The sequence below is a fragment of the Meles meles genome, chromosome 9 (assembly GCF_922984935.1).
Source record: "Meles meles chromosome 9, mMelMel3.1 paternal haplotype, whole genome shotgun sequence".
Classification (NCBI taxonomy): Eukaryota; Metazoa; Chordata; class Mammalia; order Carnivora; family Mustelidae; genus Meles; species Meles meles.
This window is the reverse complement of record NC_060074.1, coordinates 43,175,624-43,197,628: the sequence shown is the minus strand read 5'-3', so window position 1 is coordinate 43,197,628 and position 22,005 is coordinate 43,175,624. Positions and strand designations below refer to the sequence as shown.

At 51.4% G+C, this 22,005-nt stretch overlaps 1 protein-coding gene across 8 annotated transcripts in view; it reads right to left on the bottom strand.

Annotated features, from left to right (window-relative positions):
* Window positions 1-22,005, bottom strand: part of AGAP1 (ArfGAP with GTPase domain, ankyrin repeat and PH domain 1) — a 517,259-nt gene that overhangs the window by 322,026 nt on the left and 173,228 nt on the right. For 4 of the 8 annotated variants that reach the window (XM_046018363.1, XM_046018362.1, XM_046018359.1 and 1 more), the window contains exons 3-4: window positions 15,652-15,739; window positions 14,946-14,957 (exon numbers count right to left, since the gene is read on the bottom strand). In XM_046018363.1, coding sequence (XP_045874319.1) covers window positions 14,946-14,957; window positions 15,652-15,739 — 100 coding nt within the window. The remainder of the gene's footprint in view (window positions 1-14,945; window positions 14,958-15,651; window positions 15,740-22,005) is intronic. The other 4 variants (XM_046018364.1, XM_046018365.1, XM_046018366.1 and 1 more) reach the window with 1 other exon arrangement.

Here is a 22,005-nt window from a genome sequence, read left to right as displayed (position 1 = left end):
TCCACAGATGAGCCTCATGGCCTTCGGGAAAGTTCCCAGCACCCACGGGGCCGACTGAGAACCCAGCCTCTTCCTTGCTCTGCTCACAGCTCCAAAATCATCACTAAAAAGAAACGTGCTTATCATTTTGTCTTTTTTTTTTTTTTTTAACTGTGGATTTTCATCTTTACTTTTTCATGCTCTGGCAAAGGATGACAATTATTTTTGAGTTTCCATTTGCATTTGTACAGCATATTATTTCCTTTTTCTGTAAGAGGGGAGGGGCAGTGTCCTCGCAGCTGATGAAGCTGTGGCTGGGCCCGCTGCTTCCCATGGGGGCAAACCGGCCTCGGACCGGGCGACGATCGTGAGTCGTGGCTCAGGCGAGGACATACATCAGGGCCTGGGCCTCCTACGCTCCCTGCGCAATGCTGGCCATGAGAACCCTTCTAACATCTGCCCAAAATGTTCTTCTCCAGGGCCACCTGGGTGGCTCAGTGGGTTAGAGCCTCTGCCTTCTGCTCGGGTCATGATCCCAGGGTCCTGGGATCGAGCCCCGCATCGGGCTCTCTGCTCCGTGGGGAGCCTGCTTCCTCCTCTCTCTCTGCCTGCTGCTCTGCCTACTTGTGATCTCTGTCAAATAGATAAATAAAATCTTAAAAAAAAAGTTCTTCTCCACATAACCACTAGATAAAACAGAGTATCTGCAAATGTTATTGTTTCCTAATTATTTAAGGCAAGTGGAATGAGAGGGATACATTGAAAAAAAAAAAAAAACTATGAATTCATTTCTCCCTAGAAGAATATAAAAAAGTTAATTGTGAATGTGCCAGAAACTTCTGAATTTTGCCCTTTTAAGTCTGACAAAAATACCAAAATCGATAACTTATTAATAAGGAGGTTCTGGAGAAGTTCTGTATTGTGACATTTAAAAGGAATTTTGGATCTCATACTATTTTTTTCACTGGGAAAAAAGTATCATCGGTAATGTATTAGTTTACAAAATTTAAGAGAGTCAGATTTTATCTCCTCTGCCAATTTTTTTTTAAACTTACATTGTTTAAAAAAAAAAAAAAAAAAAGCACCCAACCGGAACAGTAACAACTGTAAGACTGTACCAGCAAAGAGGATTAATGTGCAGGGACCTCGAAGTGCTCCCATGGGTGAAGCCTCAGGGTTACGACTCGGTGAGATGAGGGTTCAACATGCTATTTTCTCCAGCAGCCAGAGGACTCTAATGAGTTCACTTCACCCAGATCTAAGTAAAATAACAAAGATCGGGAGAGAAGTCAAAGTCCCAGGTTAAGATGGCAGATTTGAACTTCACTATAATTTAATTTCCTTTCCTTTATTCCTAATAAAACAAAGGAGGGAAAGTAAACAGCAGGAGGAAGAAAACTGATCATCCACTGAGAAAAGGAATTAAGCTTCACAGACTAAATCCTCAAACACAGTGGGCTTTGGATAAAAAGAAGACTCCAGGACTGGACGGGGCCCCAATCGCACCCCCTGGGGTTAACAACGGCCCCGAAAGGGCGGAGGGAAAGAGAGTAGAGGCAGCAGAGCCTTATCCTCGACCTCTGGAGGCAAAGAAAATGCCAGAATGGGGAATGACAGTCTGTATTCTAACCCCCACCCCGTAAGTGAAGGGAACCCCATACTTGGGCATTCGCAAATTCACAGGAGAAACGGAGCCCGGCCTGTGACAAAAAGCAAAACCGTGGTTTGGGGGCGGTTCCCTCAGAGGGCAGAGGACAGGGACAGGTAGGGCATGATGATGCATTTGGACTGTCATTCTCCAGGTGAAGAACATCCAGCCTCAGGTCCTGCAGCCCAAGCACGTCCCTGCAGGGAATCTGCATGCATGACTGGGGGCCGGCTGTGTGAGCAGAGCGGTCCAGCCCTCTGCTTCAGGACACTCAAGACCGGGGTTATCGCCTCCTGCAGGAAACCAGATGGCAGGGGGCTCTCCACACCCTGGACTGGACACGGGATGAGCGAGAGGAGCCTCCTTGGTGGCCCCAGCGAGTGTTGGTGGCCGACCCTGGAGGGACCCCAGAGCAGAGTCAAGACAGCAGCAGTCTTGTCAGAGAGAAGGTGTGGGCAGATGCCCACGGAGGAGGTATGCTGCAGAGAAAGGGTAAGGACACCGCGTGCTGATGCGGCAGAAAGAGGCAGGAAGGGAGAGAGGAAGGGAGCACGAAGAACACAGGAGCCAACGGAGAAGAAGACAAAACTCAAAAAGCAGAAGGAAATCCCTTACAAGCGCTTCCCTCTCTAATGCAATTTAAGAACAGGCTTTCCAAACAACAAGAATGCCAGTGATGAGACTCTCAAATAGGAGATGAAGTGCAAACCCCGAGAAAGGAGAACCACAGCGACCTTCTGGAACAAATGAGTAAAATTTGAAAAACAGGAACAAAAGAGACAGTGCTTCAAGCTGAGAGTCTGACACAGAGGGACGGCTTGAAATAAATAGCTGGTGAGATCAGAAAGATGGAGACAAACCCGAGGCAGGAGTGAGTGGACAGGACGACAGATGAGGCTGACGGGGTGGGGGGTAAACAGGGTCGCTGACAACAAACTCCCTCGAAGAACGACAAGCCTCTTGAGAGAGAAAATACAAAGGAATTTTCCAGAAATGCAGAGAGATCTGAATTTGCAGATCAAAAGACTACACGATGTTCCAGGAAACAGTGACACACACTCTCAACCACTTTAAAGGGAGAAAACAGAGGCCCTGGTAGAAACTGTTCCCGCCAGCAACGGTGGGGTTTCTTATCAGGCAGCAGGGTTTCGAAGCTCCTCAAAAGAACTTTCCTCCAGCGAGGCTTCAAGGCTTTTAAAAATGGTTGATTCGAGCATTTTTAAATACAGATAACTGGTTTGGTGAGTGAATCATAGGTGACAATGAACCAAGTAAGTGATGCACTGAATGAGACCAAGAACACGTGGATTTGGCCACGCTGGGTAAACTCCTACAGAAACGCAGAAACCCACCTTCTGGAATGTTAGCAGAGTGGCGGCTTTGAACTTGACTTTTGAAAACCCTTGTCCTATGAGTGTCTGCACCTGAAATCCAGCCACAATCTATGCAGACAAGTAAGTACCTGACTACAGGACGTGCCCCATGGTCTCAAGGCCGACAAGCCAGGCACGTGTATGGGAGCAGCTTTCTGTGTGATGTCGGTAGTGGGACAACAGTAATCGGTTCACACGCTGACTTCAGGATGTCATGGTGCGTTTAGTGCTTACCATGACTTGGGGGGCCCTGTCTGAACAATTCCATGGAAGGAGAGCAGCTCTTTCATTAACCGCAACACGAAGTTATGGAAGTCCAGCCATTCCTTTTACTTCCAGACTTGTGGACCTATTTCGTGGAAGGGTATCTTGAAATAGCAAACAGGCTGATATGTATGTGTGTGTGTATATATATATGTATATACATGTATATGTGTATATATATATATATTTTTTTTTAAAAGTATCACTCATGCAGTTCAGGTTTCCTGACATCCAGCCAACAAAACCAAAACCAGCTGGACAGAAAGGCAGACATAACACTGGAATCTGAGAGCCTCAGGCCCTGTTCCCAAAAGAGCTTTGGGGCTGCCTCTCCGGAGCACTGAGCATGGCCCGGAGAGAGCACTGTGATGTCCCAGAGGCCTGCGGGAGGAAACGGCTGCTCAAACAGAAGCTGGAAAACGAAACATCCGAGGAAGTGGCTTGTTGCTCAATAGTCACATCTTAGTGAGGAATATGCAAACCAGCAGTTTAATACATAAATCCTACTGAGAGTTCTCTCCTCCAAATCATTTTTTTAAATTAAATATTTTATTTGTTTGCGAGAGAGAGAGCGCATGAGTGCACAAGCAGGCAGAGCGGCAGGCAGAGGGGGAAGTGGCTCCTCGCTGAGCAGGGAGCCCTATGTGGGACTCGATCCCAGGACTCTGGGATCATGACCTGAGCCCAAGGAAGACGCTTAACCTTCTGAGCCACCCAGGTGCCCCCAAATCATCTCTTTTTAAGACTAAAATAAATCCAGCAACTCTGGGCATGTATGTAGGCTGATTTATCCAAGCCAATCTCCAATTTTCAATATCCACTGATATACCCAATATCACTCTCATTAAGTTTCGTGAGTTTCCCCCACCCCCCCAAAATTGCTTCAAATACTATTATCCTCCCCCCCCAAATTATCTCTAAAAGAGCAACTGCAAAGAATAACATATCCTCTGTGTTGTCATCAACGGCAGAAGGCAGGCAGGCAGGGAGGCCACAGAGCCCAAAGGTGTCCAGGGGTCCCCCCTGAAATAAGGGGAACGCCTTCCAGAAAGAGACCTCTACATGCAAATGGCTTCCCACCCAGGCCTCTCAGTGTGGGTTCCACCTCTGGGATCAGGAGCCAAGGCTTCCTCAGGCTTCCATACACTCAGGATTTTCCTGTTAACACCATTCTGCAAAGCTAGAACCCAAAGCCTCAAAGCTCACTTACACTCTCCCACAGAACTCAGTATTCTCCCTAATAACTTGGCAGCTGTTCCAGGGCTCAAGACCCCTGTAGTCAGCAGCAGAGCCCAGCACTCAGACCGCATGACCGCCCAAGGTCCTTCCAAGTGCCTGGAGCCCAGCTGATGATCTGTCAAGTTGTGATTCTGGGTGGTGGTGCTTTCAGGCAGCAGTGAAGGGGAAGAGACACAGCCCCGCCTGCCAAGGGTCAACCTTGGCCTCACACCCACCAACGTCAACCCCAGGCCCAAACCTCGATGGTACCTGTGCCTCCTGGTGCATTCATTTCCTCATGTGAAAACTCAGGTAATCACAGCACCTGACTCAAGTGACCAAGGTGAGCAGGCAGGAGCTGGCCCACATCAGCTCCCCGTCGGGTCCTTAAGCGTCACAAGCGCCTGGCAGAAATCAGCTAGAGACTGCTACATTTTAAGGACGATTTTGCAATTTCCAAATGCAAACTCACACTTAGCGGGAGAGTCTCCACCTGCAAAGGCAGTGACATGGGGCACATCTAAGAGGACGCAGCCAGAAAGCAAAAAACACTGCCCCCATTCCTACATGAAAACCAAGAGTTTGCCTAATATTCGGTCCTAATTCCCCATGTTCTGGAAGATCCAGGAGACCAAGTCAAAACAGCTCATGAAAAAAAAAAAAAGCTCATGAAATAGCAAGGCTTCCACAGTGCTTCTTAAACCGCTCCATGGAGAAGGTTCTCTAAGTCTCTGCTAACAGCCTCTCCATACTTACCCAAGCCCAAGGTGTGCTCCTCATCGGCTTCCACACCAGTAAAGGGGTAGAATGCATCTGATCTGCACTCCGGTGACACCATCTGGCTCTTCCCAGCACAGGCAAGGAAGCTGCTACCTGTGAGGCTTTCCCAAGTGCTTCCTGCCAATTCGGCACTGGGGGTCCGCCTAACCGTGGCCTTCCGAACCACCACTCACGTGTTTGGCAAGCCCTGCCCTGTACCACGCAAAGTGCTGGTGCTGGGAACAGAGGGAACGGGGCAGAAGCTCTGCCCGAATGCAGCTTGTTTTCAAGGCAGCGGGCAGGACAAGAAGAGCCAGGCCTGGCGTCGGATGGGGAGGGTACCGAGAGTAGGTGCAGAACCTGCCCCCAGAATCCACTGAGTGGATGGGGGGGGCAGTCCCAGAACTGCATTCTCTAGGAAACAGTCATATAATGCTGGCCCCCGCTCAGTAAAATCTGATTCATAACCAAATCAGTGAACTGTTTATTGAAAACATTCCAGTGCCCACGGCGGTGGCTGAACTTGAACATTCCAGCACCTACTGCCGTCCCTGAAATAACCTATGTGGTGAACTTAATGAAATATACTTAGTCTCGGACTAGTTTCTTTGGGGGAAAAGAATACACTTACGGTTGTTTTATTTAGTATTCTGCACATTTATTTTAAGCACCAAAAAAGGTAAACTTACCCCAGCTTTGCAAACTAGGGTCTAAGAACCTGGCTCACCCAGAATACTGAAACAAGGCTTCCCCGACCAGTGAAACTACCCACGGCCTGACCCGGGTGTCGGGGCCAGAGCGCCAGAATGGTAGTGGGCGCGCGACCACAAGCTCCAAACAAAAGCCAGACACCGGGTTACTCAATTACTGGCACGCTGGCGAGTGGTCCCTCAGTCCCCAGATTCATGGTTCTCAACTAGCGCAATCCACTGAAAGTAACTTTCCATTAAAAAAATAACCTGTTGCACAAACTCTATTTTTAAATATGCAAACCTAGAATCAAATATGGAAAAGTAATGTCTTTCAGAATTGCTCACTCATGGGGCGCCTGGGTGGCTCAGACCAGCTAGGTGTCCAGCTCTTGATTTCAGCCTAGTCATGAACTCGGCGTCACCAGATAGAGCCCCACATCAGGCTTCACGCTGAGCGGGCAGCCCTGCTTGAGGTTCTCTTTCCCCCTCTGCTTCTCTGGCCCAACTCACTTTCACTCACTCTCTCTCAAAATAAATAAATAAATAAATAAAAATAAAACAACTGCTCACTCACTATTCCCTGAGTGTAAATCAGGTATCTGCTTCAAGAAATTAAAAAAGGCTGCTCACTGTTAGATCCAACCCTACAGAGAAACCAAAAACTCCTACCCATTTTAACAAGTTGATGTCGTTTCTACACACTGTAGCGTGGGGTCTACGAACTGTCACTAAAGAACCAAGTAATGAGTAGTTTAGGCACCATGGGCTGTATTCTTCTTTCTCCCTGGGTGCCTCTTGGTTGGTTTATTTACTTTTACAAATGTTTAAAAATGCCAGTGATTCTTCCAGCTCGTGGGCAGTCGCAGCCCGAGCTGGGCAGGCGCTGCTGGACCCAGTCTCCCCTTTGACATTTCTCATGCTGATGCCTGCATATTACAGTTTCCTACCTTCCCTCTAGAGACTCGCTGTAACTGTTCCCATCCTGTGGCAACAGTGTATTTACTTTACTGGAAGGAATCCAGGTTTTGTCTCCAGGTCTCTGTCCGCATCCTAGAGGGAGCTTTGGTCCTCAAGCACACCTGAGGGGAGCGCAGAGCGTGAGCGGCACAGCTCTGAGCCTGCAAAGTGCTGGCAGGAGACAGGACTGCCCCTGGGGTGTCCTCACGGATGTGTGTGTGTGTGTGTGTGTGTATGTGTGGTGTGTGTGCGCGTGCACACGCATGCATGCCTGTGTGTCACTCCAGCTAAACCTACCCCTGCACATGGCGCAGGAAGCTCCTCCATCTGGAACATTCTGGAACAAGATCAGCTTGTATTGCTCCCCGGTGCATGGCAGGCGCCTGCCCAAGCTGGAGGGCACGCCAGGGCACAGGGCCCAGACAGCACAAACACACTCTGCGGCCAGTGTTTCTCAGAACCAACGAGCAGCCAGCACCCCTGACGGGGCTGTAGAGGGCGTGGAGGTCAACAGGTTCCTGCAGTTCCTTTTGTTGGGATGTGAATCCATTCCAACCTCCAGAGGTTGTCCGAGGACTCCTCCCTGTCCCCACATCCCGTCAGAGGCCGGACCCCCAACTCCTGTCAGAGCATGTCTACATTAGCCATCCCCCTGCCCCAACAAGGCCTCTTTCTTCCCTGGACTGCAGGGAAGACACACAGAGCAGCTGGCCCGCCCCCCTGCCAGGCTACGTGGTTACACGGCACGTGGTTTTGGACAGTTTGTCCACATGCCCCCCACATCGCCGCACATCAGTCCGGGCCTGCTCCCCGCTCCCCCAACCCCGGGGACAGAGACAAGAGCATGCTACGAGCCGGTCAGGTCTGTCAAGCCCCCTTCCCCCACTCCCTCCACGCCATTCATTACTCAAGCAGCCCTCAAAGAGCAAGTGCTATTTTCTTCTTTTGTCCCTGATGTTATTTTTTAAAAATAAGCAAAACAGCTTTGAAAAAATGTGTCTCAGGAAAAGGGTAACAAATGCCGGCCACACATGCTGCTCCACGGGGCCATGTGAGCAGAACACAGGCCTCTGCTGCCTACTCATCACACTTCATATTCCGCCCAGACTAGACCCTCCCTCAGAGTCTCCCAAAACACTGCCTCCAGGAAGCCACCCAGGATGCACGAAACACGACACTAAAGTTGACTCTGGCTTTTACTTCTGGCCTGGGTCAGTCACCAGAGAATTCACGTGAACGCTATGAGACCATCATCTGTAGGATCAGTGGTAGATCTGCACAGTCCACACGTGTGCAAGCGTGTACACACACATACAGGATTGGGTGAGCCTTCTCATCCGGTGAGACTGGTGTGGCTGGTACCTGCGGACGTCCTGCCCCCAGGCTGGAGACAGAGGACTCCTGCACAGTCACAGACCTGGGCACTCTCATTTGACCACAGATTCTCCCATGTAGTTTTGCCACTTGGCCTATTTCACCTCTCCTAACTTTGACCTCCCTCCTCACCAAGTCCTGGTCCTCAGAGCCCATGACCCCAAAGGGGAGTTGGCACTTGGGCGTTCTCGGTCCAGTAAGCATGGTCTCCCGGGAGGTAACATTTTCTGCAAACAATGTCAACCGCTGCATCTCTCATCAGCCATACCTGCCAGGTGAGCTCCATCCATTCAAATGATACCCAGCCTCCTCCGGAATGTCAGTCTCTCCACCTTGACCCACAGCCATGCAGGGAGTTTCTCCTAACCTCTGCCTTCCTCCCTGCACCCTCCCCTCTGCACCAGGCATGGCATGCCCTTCACCCTCTCCTCTCTTCACCCCAAGGCTGGCCTCATCCCAGTATTTCTTCCTTTCTATTCTGCCTTCCACAGAAAACCTCTCACCTAGCAAAAGCATGGTCACATGCATCCGAGGTCTCCCACTTCCCAGAACCAGTAAAACAGCCTGAGCAGGAGGAAGGGATGGTGAGTTAAGACAACAGCGGGGAGGGGGATGCAGAAAAAGTTTTGTGAGCTCATACTTTAAGATCCAAACAAATGCATAACATTCCGAAGTTTGCTGTCCTTCAAAATCAAGAAGGAAAACATGCCTGAGAAGCCCAAGGTCCACAGCCAAAGTGGGGCCGTGGAAGTCAGAGCGATTTGGCAGCAGCAGCACAGGGGTGAGTTCAAATGGTACCCGGGGCACTGCCAGGGCAGGTCCTCAGGGCACAAGGCCAGACAGCGGGTCTGCATGTCACGGAAGAGCTCTGCATTACGGGCCCCCATCGGTGACGATACGGAAGAGCATGGGACTCCAGCCAGGCAACCAGACGGATGTCTGATGTTCTGCTGGAGCTACAGAAACAGCCAACTCTCCTCCCCATCTCCTGGGAACACTAAGGATCACCAATGAAATGCCTGCTACCAAGTGGGGAGACCTCGCTGAGCACAAAGCCCACAGAGGCAAGAAATGGGACAGACCATTCCTCGGGAGCTTACGTGGATCAGCAGGGTTTCCTAGACGAAATCCTTCCTCTTAGCCGCTCCCCCACATGAGTTACATAAATCCCTGCTTTTCTACGTAAACTCCTTGAAGGGGGTCACCTAGAGTCTAGGCTGACACAATGCATGTGTACCCTGTGGTTTCCAGATCAGAGCAGGCCGCTGCAGGGCCAGTGGCGGACGGCTCTACTACCATTCAGACTGCCTGAGATGGCAGCCAGCTGCCAGCAAGACGACAGAATCAAGGCCAGAGACAAGGACAGATGCAGCAATGGACCAGGGGACTCTCTAATGACTTTTCCATTTGCAATACAGAGGTGGCACATTTGAAGCTCTAAAACACATCTTGGTATTAAAATTTCTCCAGGAAAAAAAGATGGCCTATAATTGCAAAGGTGAAACTTTCTGGACCCTCATCTCCTTTTTCCTATTAAAGAAATGGTCTTGCAGCAATGTGTGATGTCCTGAGAGGTCTTGGCAAAGCAACAGCTGTGTCAACAGCGTGCACCGTGCTATTTGGGGGCTCCGCGTCACGTGGCCAGAGTGAGCATTTGTGTGGGCTGCAGGGGGAACCTGGCGCTCTTCTTGGAGCAAGCCCTCCTCTGAGTGCTCATAGAGTCTCCTTCGGCCAGGTGTAAATCACAGTCTTGAACTAGAGTTATCTCAACTTAAGGCTCTTCTCTTTTCTGGAAGGTACCCGGCTCTCAGTACGCTTTCGGTTTCTGGTTGACCTAATTGTAACAACATGGGAAGATGTGTTCTGAGTTCCAAACGACCAACTCAAAAACACATTCTGTCCTGCCAGCTCTATCAATGCCAAAAACATGACGACCTCCTCATTCTTACTTTACAGCCTTCTTTTCCTTGTTCAAAACAAAGTAGAATGTGCTCTTTCATGGTTTCTTTGTGGCTCTAGCGATAATTTCAGGATCCCTCCTCTATTCTGGGCAGTATCACCTGGACCTCTACATGGCTTACATATGAGAGGACAGAGTGAAGAGCAGGGGAAGGAAGCGAGAGGTCAGTGATGTTTCTATGGCCAGAGGCCGATTTGAAAGGATTTGAGAACGTAAAAAAGACCGGACTTGTGCCTGATCTATTACACCAAACTACCAGCAGCCTGCTCGTAATCTCAAGGTTTACAGATAATCCTCATTAAAAAATTATCATGTACTCATAATCACTCAGTTACAAGTAACATGGTAAAATTATGTTAAAACACTTAAAAGGCTGGATTTCAAAACTACTCAACTTTTATTAGAGTTTACAGATTTTTTTTCATCAGGACTTTAAACAGCACAAGAGGACGTGTTTAGAAATAAGCCCTAACATCTGTTGAGCAGTGGTAGCTGACAAAAAATTTTTTTAAGTTTATTTGATTTGGAAAGGGTTTCAGGGGCTGACAGCTCAAATGCACTTCATGTGTCCCAAAAAATATGGCTAAGTGTTTACCACATGGTTTGTTTCTAAGCGACTAAGCAAACATTCATTAAAAAAATATTTCAGACCCATGTGCTCCGAGAACCACCTCCCACCCCGAGACAGACGTATCTGCTGGGAAACAGCTGCTGGCGGTGCCGACGGCAAGACCAGGGGAGGGACAGCCAGCCTGCAGGGACCTCACTGCCAGCAGGCCCTCGCTCCTGCCAGGAGCCATGACCACAGAACTCTCCACCCACATGGGACAGCGACAGCCAGGAATGGGGCAGCCTGGCACCTTTCTTCCCGTTTTGTTCCCACAGTTCCTTGGAAAATTAGCTAAGAGCCGTTAGTTTTATAATCACAGGAGAAAAGGTCCATGGACATTCTTAAGCTCATCTCCATTGACTGTAAAATCTTCCCCTCAATCCACAGGACAGTGGAGTCTTGTCCTGGGGAGCCCATGGGACCTTGCCCTGCACTACCACCATGGCGGCTACCCGGTGTGAGATTCTCCAGGCTCCAGATCCTTCCGCTTGAGCTCTCCGCACAGTTCAGCAAGACCCACGGCACGAGAGAGAAGAGGAAGAACACAGGGATGTCACGGAGACAGGGTCTCGGGGCACTGACCCTGTTCTAAAGCTCAAAGTCTCTCGACGACACCATAGTCCACCACCTCCCAGTCCCCGAGGGACACCACGGCTCAGGGCAGGTGTCCATCATGTTCCCGGGGAGACTTGACAGCCATGTTTCCTTTCTTCTCTCTTTGTCTCGATTTTGAAGGGGAGAGAGTGAAAACCCAAGAGGCGGTCCCAGGAGTCTGCGGTTGAGACGGGGGGGGGGGGAGGGTGAACGTGAAGCGTGCACGTGAGGAGGACACTCGGACGACATGGCCAACATCGTTCACAGTTCTAATGAGCGCCATTAACGGGGCACGGATCGCTCTGCTTCTCCTTACAGACAGTGAGTGACAGCTGTGAAATCCCCATCAGAGGTGTGAAGGTCACAGGCAAGCTCATCCCCTCTCTGCAGAGCTCTAGGACACCAGCAGTGAGCACCTCCAGCGACAGCAGGGTGGCTCGCGGTTCCTCCCACCCCTGCAGGGAACGGACAACTATGCCAGGTGCAGCGTCCGCTGCCAACACCAGGTACGCATCACACATGGAGCAGCGCTGGTGGGGGGATTCCCTCCCATGACAGAGAAGCTCGAGTCCTCGCCCCTAACACCCGTGATGTGATCTCATCTTGAAACAGGGTCTTTGCAGAGGTGACAAAGATGAGGTCAGACGAGGGCAGGGTGGGCCCTACATCCAGAGACCACCGGCCCCATGAGAAGAGTGCCATCGGACACGGACACAAGGCCACGGAAGAACGCATGAGGACAGAGGATCGGAACAGACCGGTGGTCAGAACCTCCAAGAGGAATGCACCCAGTTAACACCATCCTTTCGGGCTTCAGGTCTCCAGCATGGTGACAGCATGCCATCTGTGGTCACTTGCTATGACAGCCCTAGAACTCTGACACGCATGCACACACACACAACTGAACAGGTATTTGCACAGAAATTTCACTCCTCAGATGACTTGGACAGAATCACTGGCTCCCCTCTGAGTTACCCACTTTTGCACTGCTCATTTACTCATTAAAAAAGCACACATAATATTTAAATCCATCCCTCATTTAAACTGCACCTTTAAAATCACTGAAATTCTGTTTGTCAACTCTCTCCTACAGGACTACCCGTGAGAACCTATCAGCTGTTTCAAACACAGCAGCTGTTCTCCTCGGAGACCCAGCTACAACCCATCTGATGAAAAGTACATTTGGCCAAAAGTCCGGGTCATCCCGCACCAGTTTCTGCAGAAGAGAGAACTCTCCTGCAAAGAGAACGCTGTCCCCACCAACAATGGCCAGCAATGTGAAGGTCGCACGGTGGCGGGTCAGAGTGGCACTAAGGGACATTTGCGTGCTAAGGAAATCAAGAAACAACCCTGAGAGAATAGGAGAGCTCCGGTGAGCCATGCGCACTGGCCAATTTCACGGCCACCAGCAGCAGCAAGCCGGTGCCTGAAGTCACTGCCACGCACGGCCGGGGGCAGCCGGTCACTCCAACAGCTGCAGGAGGGAAGGAGGATGAGTTAGAAGACGTGAAGGGCCACACAGCTCGCGGGACGCGCCCTCCCCGCAGGGTGGTACTGGAGACATCGGTCCTCAGCTTGCTGCCCCCGAACCTGACCCTCTGTCTCTGCGAGTACTCACAGGTGGGGCTGAGCTGTGATCAGCTTCACATGCCGCCCACACAGGCACACAAACCTGGGCAGAGATTCGGTATACTCCAAATCCAGAACATTCTGGATGGAACGCTTCTCAATGAAGTAAGAATATCTAATACATCAATGTCATTCACATTCGACAACCACCAAGATCACTTTCCAGCTGCAGGATCCCTGGCAGAGTTCCAGTTCCAGAAAGAACTCCAGTGTGGCCAGAGAGTGAGAAAGCAAGGCTTCCGTCATTCACGCCCTTTCAGAAACAAAACTGAGTCTCCTGCTGCTACGAGACTCGCCCAGGCCAGGGGACAGGAAGTGGGAGTCAGGGCCCCAGCCTCCCCACAAGGCAAGGACGTAGCCACCTGCCTGGTTCCAGGAAGGCGGACAGCCCCTGTGAAGCAAAGATTGCGGGGGAGGGGGTATGGGGTTCCCAAACACACAGCGGCACCTGCCCACAGTTCCTTCTGTCCCACAGTTCCCTGATGCATGTCCACTCAGGCACACCTGGGGGCCCTACCCTGACCCGAGTCACACATGAGAGGACAAGCAGGAGGCCTGAGTCCCTGGAAGTAGAGAGAAAGGATCATGGATGGTCTTTCCCCTGATCCAGGACACCTTGGGCACAAGCCCCACTGTGGGGAATGAGACTTTGCAGATGAGTAAAGGGATGTCCTCTGGTGTGCTCATGCATGCTTCTACCCTATAAAATGGTGTATTTTTAAAACTGTATGCAGTGCCATGAAATCTCAATAGAGTAAAATGTGTTAAACAATCAAAATAAGGGGGTTCAGCAGAGACCACCGTTTGAGTCATCCCACTAAGTATAATTTTTATCTGAAGTACGACCATTCAAGAAAAATGCCTTCATGCTCATCAAAACATAAGGACCCCTTGAAAAGAAACCACAGCCCCAAATGTGATGGAACAAAAACAGCACATGGGAAAAGAGCAAAAGCCACATAACAACAACACAGCACCGTGTGCGGAAGAACAGGCGTCTGTGACTCGGGGGCTCCCACACGGACTACACTGGATGCCGAACTGAGCGCAGGAGGAGCCCAAGCACTGGCAGAAAACCAGGGGCCCAGACCCTGTCACCAGCCACCCCCGAGAATGCGTGCAGATTCACTCCACGAGGCGATCGTGGGAGGTCAGGTTAGCCCGTCCCCCAACACCTGGCCTCATCAACAATCCCTAACCCCAACAAAGATGCAGAAAGTCCAAGAAAAGAGCTTAGGCTCCCTCAGTGGAATCCAAAGGACTATGGCTAAAATCCACGCTCAGACACCGAGGAACAGACGCAACACCAGCACAGCCCAGGCACAGGTCCCAGGGAAGACGTCAAAAAGACGCAGAACCTTTTCTCCCCCAACCCCTGTCCAGATGGTGCTTTTCCTAGCATCTGTACACATTCTCCGTCCATCGGATACGTGGGTTTCTCTTCAATTCCCAGCCAGGAGCCTGTGCGTCTGATCTCCCTACACCCTCATGTCCATGTGGATAACGAAAAAGCGGGCCTTTCCCTGAGGTGACCACCACGAGGCTTTGAGGACAGGGTTGCAAGACCCTGCAGAATGACGGCCGAGCCCCCGGAGAGCCCCAGAACGCCAGCCTTCCGTGCTCTTCGGAATGGTTACACGGTCTCCAGGACAAGAGTTAAATACTAGAACAGGTGTTACAGGGAACATGAGAAGCTACTCAGGACTGCTGCTAAGAACACATCTAAGGGACAAAACAGGGTGAAATGTGTAACTAAAACAAAAGGATAAAATGAAACAGAATCAATGGCACACAGAACGAGGAGGGAGGGAACACTACAGTGCGAAGTTGAGCCTGTCCTCTCTCTTCAAACAAGACAAGCGCTGCCATGAAGGAAACGTATAGTTACCTGCATCCATATCTGCAAAGAATGGAACAGCCAGTAAGAAAAAGAAGGAACCAGAAATTCAGTGTCTCAGAGTTGGATTGTAAAAGGTTACATGGAGAGAAAATATCATTCAGAAAGCCGCCTGTGAACTCTACATTGATTAAAGACACAGGGACTGCGTGGCTTCCTGCCGCTACCATAATTTCACTTAAAGCAAAAAATAAAATATGAATATGTTAACTGAAGAAGCAAAAGCCTAATGGCAAAAGAAATCTCTTAGTCTCATGCAAAATGATTCTTACATGTTCAAAATACAATATACAGGGGGATGTACTCAAACATGTGGTGGTCACGTGAGAGGCTCTGATCCAGGACCAGGTAACAGTATGTACAAGTTACGGATAAACGCAATACCCAGATCAGAGGAATGTCCGAGCAGTATTTAAAGGGGGCGACACCGGACTGACATTTGAAATGCCAGGACTATTATGTAAGAAATAAATTCAACAGCATTTCAAGACTCTACCATTCTAAATGCCAAAGTAAGTATAATCGGTTAGCTAAAAACACTATGGAAGAAACGACATACCTAAGGATCTTTACTGCTTGGTATTTTACTCTTTTTCGACATGTGATGATGCATCATCGTCACAATTCAGAGTATGTTACAGGAAAATCTAATAAACTAAACGCTCTGGAGCTTGAGACAGCCTGGCAGACAGCATACCTTCGGGAGACTCCTCCTGGACGTACGTGCCGGTCAGATACCGGTGCACCAGGGCCGACTTGCCGCTGGCCAAATTACCCACGATGCCCTGAAACACAGAATCGGATGACTGTTCATTATCATTCCGTCACGCTACTCGTCAACCTGCAAACAGAGAGAGGTGAGCATGTACAGTAAGTCAAAGCCTGATCACACTTAAGCATCGGCAGGAAGTACCAAACGTGGCTCATCCAATTCTCCTGAAGTCAAAGGGGTTCCTGAGACCAGCTCCCGGCCTCCTGCCCTCAACGGTCTCGCAGGCTCTGAGCACATCAGCACTGTCTGAGCACACGCTGGTTGTGGTTGTGCCAGCGCCGTGGGCAGCGGCAGCACCGGCAGTGCGCACAGCCAGTCAGCCCACCGACGGTGACCGCACACCCTCACCATCCTAAGCGAGGTCTGCAGGGTTCTGTGGGGCCCAGCGCAGACCAGACTCGTATGGGAATGAGAAGGGCGTTCTTATGTTCCACCAAGGCTACGGCGTTGGTCCCAGAGCCCAGAGAGAGATCAACTAAAAAGAGTCACATGGAGGAAGAACCACGGGGGCTGCAGCGGCTGGGGGCGGGGCAGGGCGGGGAGGAGAGGAGAGGGGGAAGCCTGCTTCTCTGGAGCATGGGTCCGGGCAGCGTGACCGGGACACAGGGCAGGGAGGGGCCCGCCGTGGAGGCGGCAACGGTGTCTGGACCGGGTTAGAATGCCCATCAAGAGCGAGGAGGACCGAGGCTCCAGCCAGAACTCGCCGAGTCTTACTCCCAGTGGGCAGTGTCGCTTGCGCAGCGCCTTCCTCAGGAAAAGCTCTTACCGCAGCCCTGAAACGTGGACCTGAGGGCGGCTGGACCCTCCCAGTGGGGGACCCTTGAAAACCTTCCTTCGCCTATGCCGGGGACCTCACTCCCTCCACCTCCTCTGCAAGCCGCCCAGCAAGAACCCCCTTCTGTATATTTACCTTATTTACCTTTCCCTTCCCCACCAGAACTTTCCTCTCTGCATTTAAGATGCCCACATCAGTTCTTTTTTTTTTTTTAGAGAGAGATCACAAGTAGGCAGAGAAGCAGACAGAGAGAGAGGTGGAAGCAGGCTCCCCGCTGTGCAGAGAGCCCGATGTGGGGCTCGATCCCAGGACCCCGAGATCACAATCCAAGCCGAAGGCAGAGGCTTAACCCACTGAGCCACCCAGGCACCCTCCCAAACCAATTCTTTAAGAAAAACAAAACAAGAGCCCTGCCTCTGGACACAAGTCCCCTCCTATGAGAGCCACGTCCCCTTCCCAGCACAGCCAGGCTCTCAGCCATGCTCATGCCCTCCCGGGCCTGTCCTCGACCCCTAAGATCTCAAGTGTTGAGCCAAGGGCTGCAAATACGCTGCCCCTGAGGTCAGCAAGGACTACGTTTCTCGGAGCACTGGCTTTTCTCTTGCTTCTGACCCAGCCCACCACCAGAAGTTGGAGGTGAGCTGTGCTTTCTTCATCAAACTTTCTGCCCTGGGCTTCCTCCCTGAACTTCCTATTGGCCCACACAGGATCCTTGCAGATCTCCCAGTTTCTTCTAGATACTTGACCCCCAGTGTGCCTGGCCACGTCTCTCCTACCCCCAGTAAGCTACTGATCCCAAATCTCATTCTCCAGCCACTACCAGGAGAACCACTAAGTTCTTCACATGCACCCCCACACCATCCCTGCTGGTACTCAGACCCAGCACGCCCAGACTTCATTACTCTCCCCAATTTGTTCATCCATCTCTGTGGCCACACCCCACCCTGCCTCTCAAACCAGAAACATGGAAGGCATCCCAGATTCACACCCGTCCCGGGCATGGAGCCCCTGTACTCGGGAGTACCTTCCTCGTACTCCCTGGGAGTACTCCTGGGGCAGGCCTGCTGTCCACTGGATCACAAGGGCAGATGTTAGCTGGCCTCTCTGCCTACGGGCTCCCCTCCTCACCCCTGGAGTACCAGAGAGACTCCTGGAAACTGCCTCATCCTGGGAGGCCTTGGTGTCTCCAGACACCTGGACCTTCTCGCATCCATCACCTCCTGAAATGCTGCTCCTGTTCACGGGTCAGCAAGCAGTTAAGATCCCACCTCCTCTGAGAAGCTGTCCTAACGCACAGCCTCAACTGGGCACCTCTCCTCAAACCCCACTTTGTGCCCTCCTCACAACACTGTCTCCTGACCTTTATCTTACCAGTAATGCTGTATGGGTCTGACCAGCGATGCTGACGAGTCTCAATGGGCAGGGCCGGGATCACCTTGTCTCTGGGTCCCAGTGTCACCCCAGCAGGGACAGCCTCCCACCAGCCCTGGCTGCACTAAAGAGCCCACGCGTGAACGACCAAGCACAAGTACGAACAGGGAGGCTTTGCTGCAAAGGCACAACGCCAGGCGACGGGGACAGATCCTAAATAAAGCCGTCTCCCTTCCCGGGGGGACTCATGTCTTTCTTTTACCTGCGGCCTCTATAATCTGAGTTTCTACCTATTAATTATTCTCTTGCTCCAAGGCACCTGCTGTTTGTCAGCTGCATGCTGAGAAAATCCAAACCAGTATGCCACAGAATTAAATTTTTAATTAAGATTAGAGCTTCTCTTTCCCGAGGAGGAAAATGCTCAGACTCCAGCACTGCTTGGCCTGTGTATCTGCGTGGGCAGCGTCCCTTCCACACACACCGATGCTCTGCGGAGAAGCAGGCCTTCAGGAGGAGAGAATCCGTCAGTCCTGGGGGTGGAGGGGGGAAGGCCTGTGCTCCGGTCTGCATGGGCGCCTCACAGACCGTCTTATATTCAGCCCCACAGGCCTTATGCTAATCTCAAAGACCAGCAGAAACTACCAGCCAGCTGGAAGGAGGAATAAAATAAGGCACGGAAACGCTCTTTTAGGCTGTAAAGCTGCACTGGGACCCGTGAGAGCTACTGGGTATAAAAAGGAGAGAATGGAACCAGCCTGTCCATCATCTACCAGCTTTGTGGGAGGATGCGTGGGAGCGGAGTCTGGAAAATCACACAAGGGCCCGCCAATGTTCGGTGGCCAGAGGCAGTCACCGTCCCCAGATCGCAGGCCGTGTCCTCGGGGTGAGACCGAGAAGCGTCAGGGCCCCTGCTCGCATCCTCACGTCACAGAGGGGAAAGGAGTGCCCTCTCCTCTCAGACTGCTTTCCCTGTCATCCTCACCTCACCACTTACCTGCTATGCATGCAGTCTGCTGAAAAAGAAGCCAAGGCTGTCTGTAAAAATCCCAGTGAACTCAGTGAAAACCCACAAGTGGGCTGTGACCTGAGGCTCCCCCTACAGGCAGGACGTGGAGGGTGGCTCCACTCGCCCAGACACCAGCACCGAGCACCCCCCGCCCGAGAGTGGCGTCCCAGTCCAAGAGCCACGGGTCACCGATGATCTCATCACGGCCTGTGATACATAAGGCATGGTCCCACCGCTCTTGAAAGAACACGAACGCTGAGATTTCTCCTCTGACAGATTCCAGAAGATTTATTGCAAACATAAAGAGTCCACTTGAGGCATGGGATTATGTCATGCGCCCACTGCATTTGCGACAGTCAGGGATTCTGAAGGCGCTGACCTAAGGGGCCACCTGTCTCGGGGGTGGGGTGTCAAACAATGGCAGCTCACAGGCTGCCTTGGAACAAAGGAGCACTTTCTGCAGAAACTGAGAAGTCCTCGGCGCCGAAGGGGGACCTGCTGGGGCGTCCAGGGAGGACAAGCTGCCCGCCCTTCCACGGTCGGGGGCGGGGGGTGTTCTATCCATCCACACGCAGGTCAGGGCCACGACACACAGCTTCCTCCGCACAAATGCGGAACCGTGTTTCCGCATCCACGGGATGTGGCCGACCCTTCAGCACATGTGCAAACCTCAAGACCGTTACGTTTGGGGAACACAAATCCACGCCACCTCTTCATGGACTCACCTCCCACCTTTCTGAGCATTCCTCCAGGATATGACACGCTTCTGAAATACCCGCAGAAGACCAGTGTTCAGTAGTGAGCATCCTCAGTCACGGCTGGTCCGCACATGTGGCTGGTGGCGGAACCCCCGACAAACTACCAAGTTTGGGTCCAAATCACAGGGTTGGATACTCAACCGTCACAGACTGGAATACTGTCAGAAGGGGAGCCCCTGGCCTCCTGGGGCTCGTTCAAATTCAGTTCATTAAACTTAAATGAAAGTTTTATACTCAGCTCCTCGGCCGCACTGGCCGCCCTTCAAGCACGCGGCGGCCACATGGGGCCAGCAGCTGGCGGCCTGGGCGGCGAGACAGAGGAGGCTCTCCGGGCGCAGGGAGCTCCACCAGCAGTGCTGACACAGGAACGCCAGGCACAGGTTCAAGTCCCAGCTCCACCGCTCGCTGACTGCGGCTTGCCGGGGAGTTCCCAGGACGCTGAGGGTACTTCCTCCTCCTGAAACGGGGTAACAGCAGGACGTGGCTCATGGGCAGCAGAAGTGAGGTGCTCCTGTGACACACTCACAACCCGCCATGCACAGTGGCTGTGGTCCGCGGCCTCATCACAACGCCGCGCCTGCTGTTCTGCTCTGACTGCAGGACAGAAAGGCGCCTCAGCGTTCTGAGTTTGAGGCTGTATCTGCAACCAGTAAATCTTCCCGCAAAGCTTCTAGTAACAGTAACAGTGTTGCCAACTCTGTAGCATTCATTCAACAGGCGTTTCCTTTTTTTAAAAAATTATGTCACCATACAGTACGTAATTAGTTTTTGATGTAGTGTTCCGTGATTCATTGTCTGCATATAACACCCAGTGCTCCATGCAATCTGTGCTCTCCTTAACTCACCCATCACTCTTCCCTCTGAAACCCTCAGTTTGTTTCCCGGAGTTCAGAGTCTCTCATGCTTCATCTCCCCCTCCGATTTCTCCCTCTTCCTTTTTCTCTTCCTTCTCCCAATGTCCCTCATGCTATTCCTTATGCTCCACAAGTAAGTGAAACCATATGATAATTGACTTTCTCTGCTTGACTTATTTCACTCAGCATAATCTCCTCCAGGCCATCCATGTTGATGCAAAAGCTGGGTATTCATCCTTTCTGATGGCTGAGTAATATTTCATTGTGTGTATGGACCACATCTTCTTTATCCCTTCTCAACAGGCATTTCCTGAAGGTGCCCGCCCGACAGAATCAATCCTGTGCCAGGACAGCAGTCACAAAACACGAAGGAAAGAAGTGGCTGTCTCGAGGCCAGCCGTGCAGAACCCCGGCTTCGGGCAGGGCCATGGGACCAGAAGACTCCATATCTCCCGTGAGGAATGGAGCCTCTAGCAATGCTGCAGGGAAAGGTCAGGGTTCTGGCAGGAAGGGCGAGGAGAAACGGGAAGGAGGCCCTGACAAGACACTCGGTGAGGGCAGCGGGATGGGCACGTCAGAAGGGACAGGAGGGCCTGATGACCACACCTGCAGATCCCAGAGTCCCTTCCCAAGTCATCCTTTATTTCTTAGGTTTAAAAACATGTTTTTTCTGATGACCAAAATCACATATATTCTCTTCAAAGCTGGACGTTCCTTGTGGCTCCACCTCCTCTTCTCAGAGGTGAGAAACCTGAAGTCTGGCCCCTACCCCGGGTCACCCACAAAACACCATGGAGGCTGCAGCTGGGGGTGGGGGCGGTAAGGGCTACTGGCAGACAGGCCAGAGAGGCGAACAGCAACATGAACCTCTGGAGAAGGGGCTCATGCGGGGGAAAGGCTGTGTACGCACAGAGACAGGCGGGGGGCTGGGGAGAACCGAGCAGGCCTGTGTGCAAGTCACTGGCAGAAGGAAACAAGGGCGGCCTGTCTGCCTGCGTCCTACGGTCAGGGCGCGCCACCGGAGCAGCCCAAAACACACAAACACATGCCACACCCAAGTATACACACAAATTGCACACACATGCGCACAGTGCCACACAATGTACACACGCGTATACAAACAATGCACACATGCCACACACATGCAACACATGTATGCAAACAACGCACATACGCCACACACCTGTGCACACGCTTGTACAGATGCCACACATATGTATGCACACCACACACAAGTATACACACATGTATACACACCACAGAAGTACACACATATACACATAAATATATATACATGTGCACCACACATACACAACCATATACAAGCACACCTACACAGACATAAATATACACACCATAAATACACACACATATGTGCATATACACATGTATATATGTAAGCACACACACCACAAATACACACCTACTTGTGCATATAAATGCACACACGTGTACGCACACACCATAAATATGCATATACACATACACATGTATACATGCAAACACACACATCAA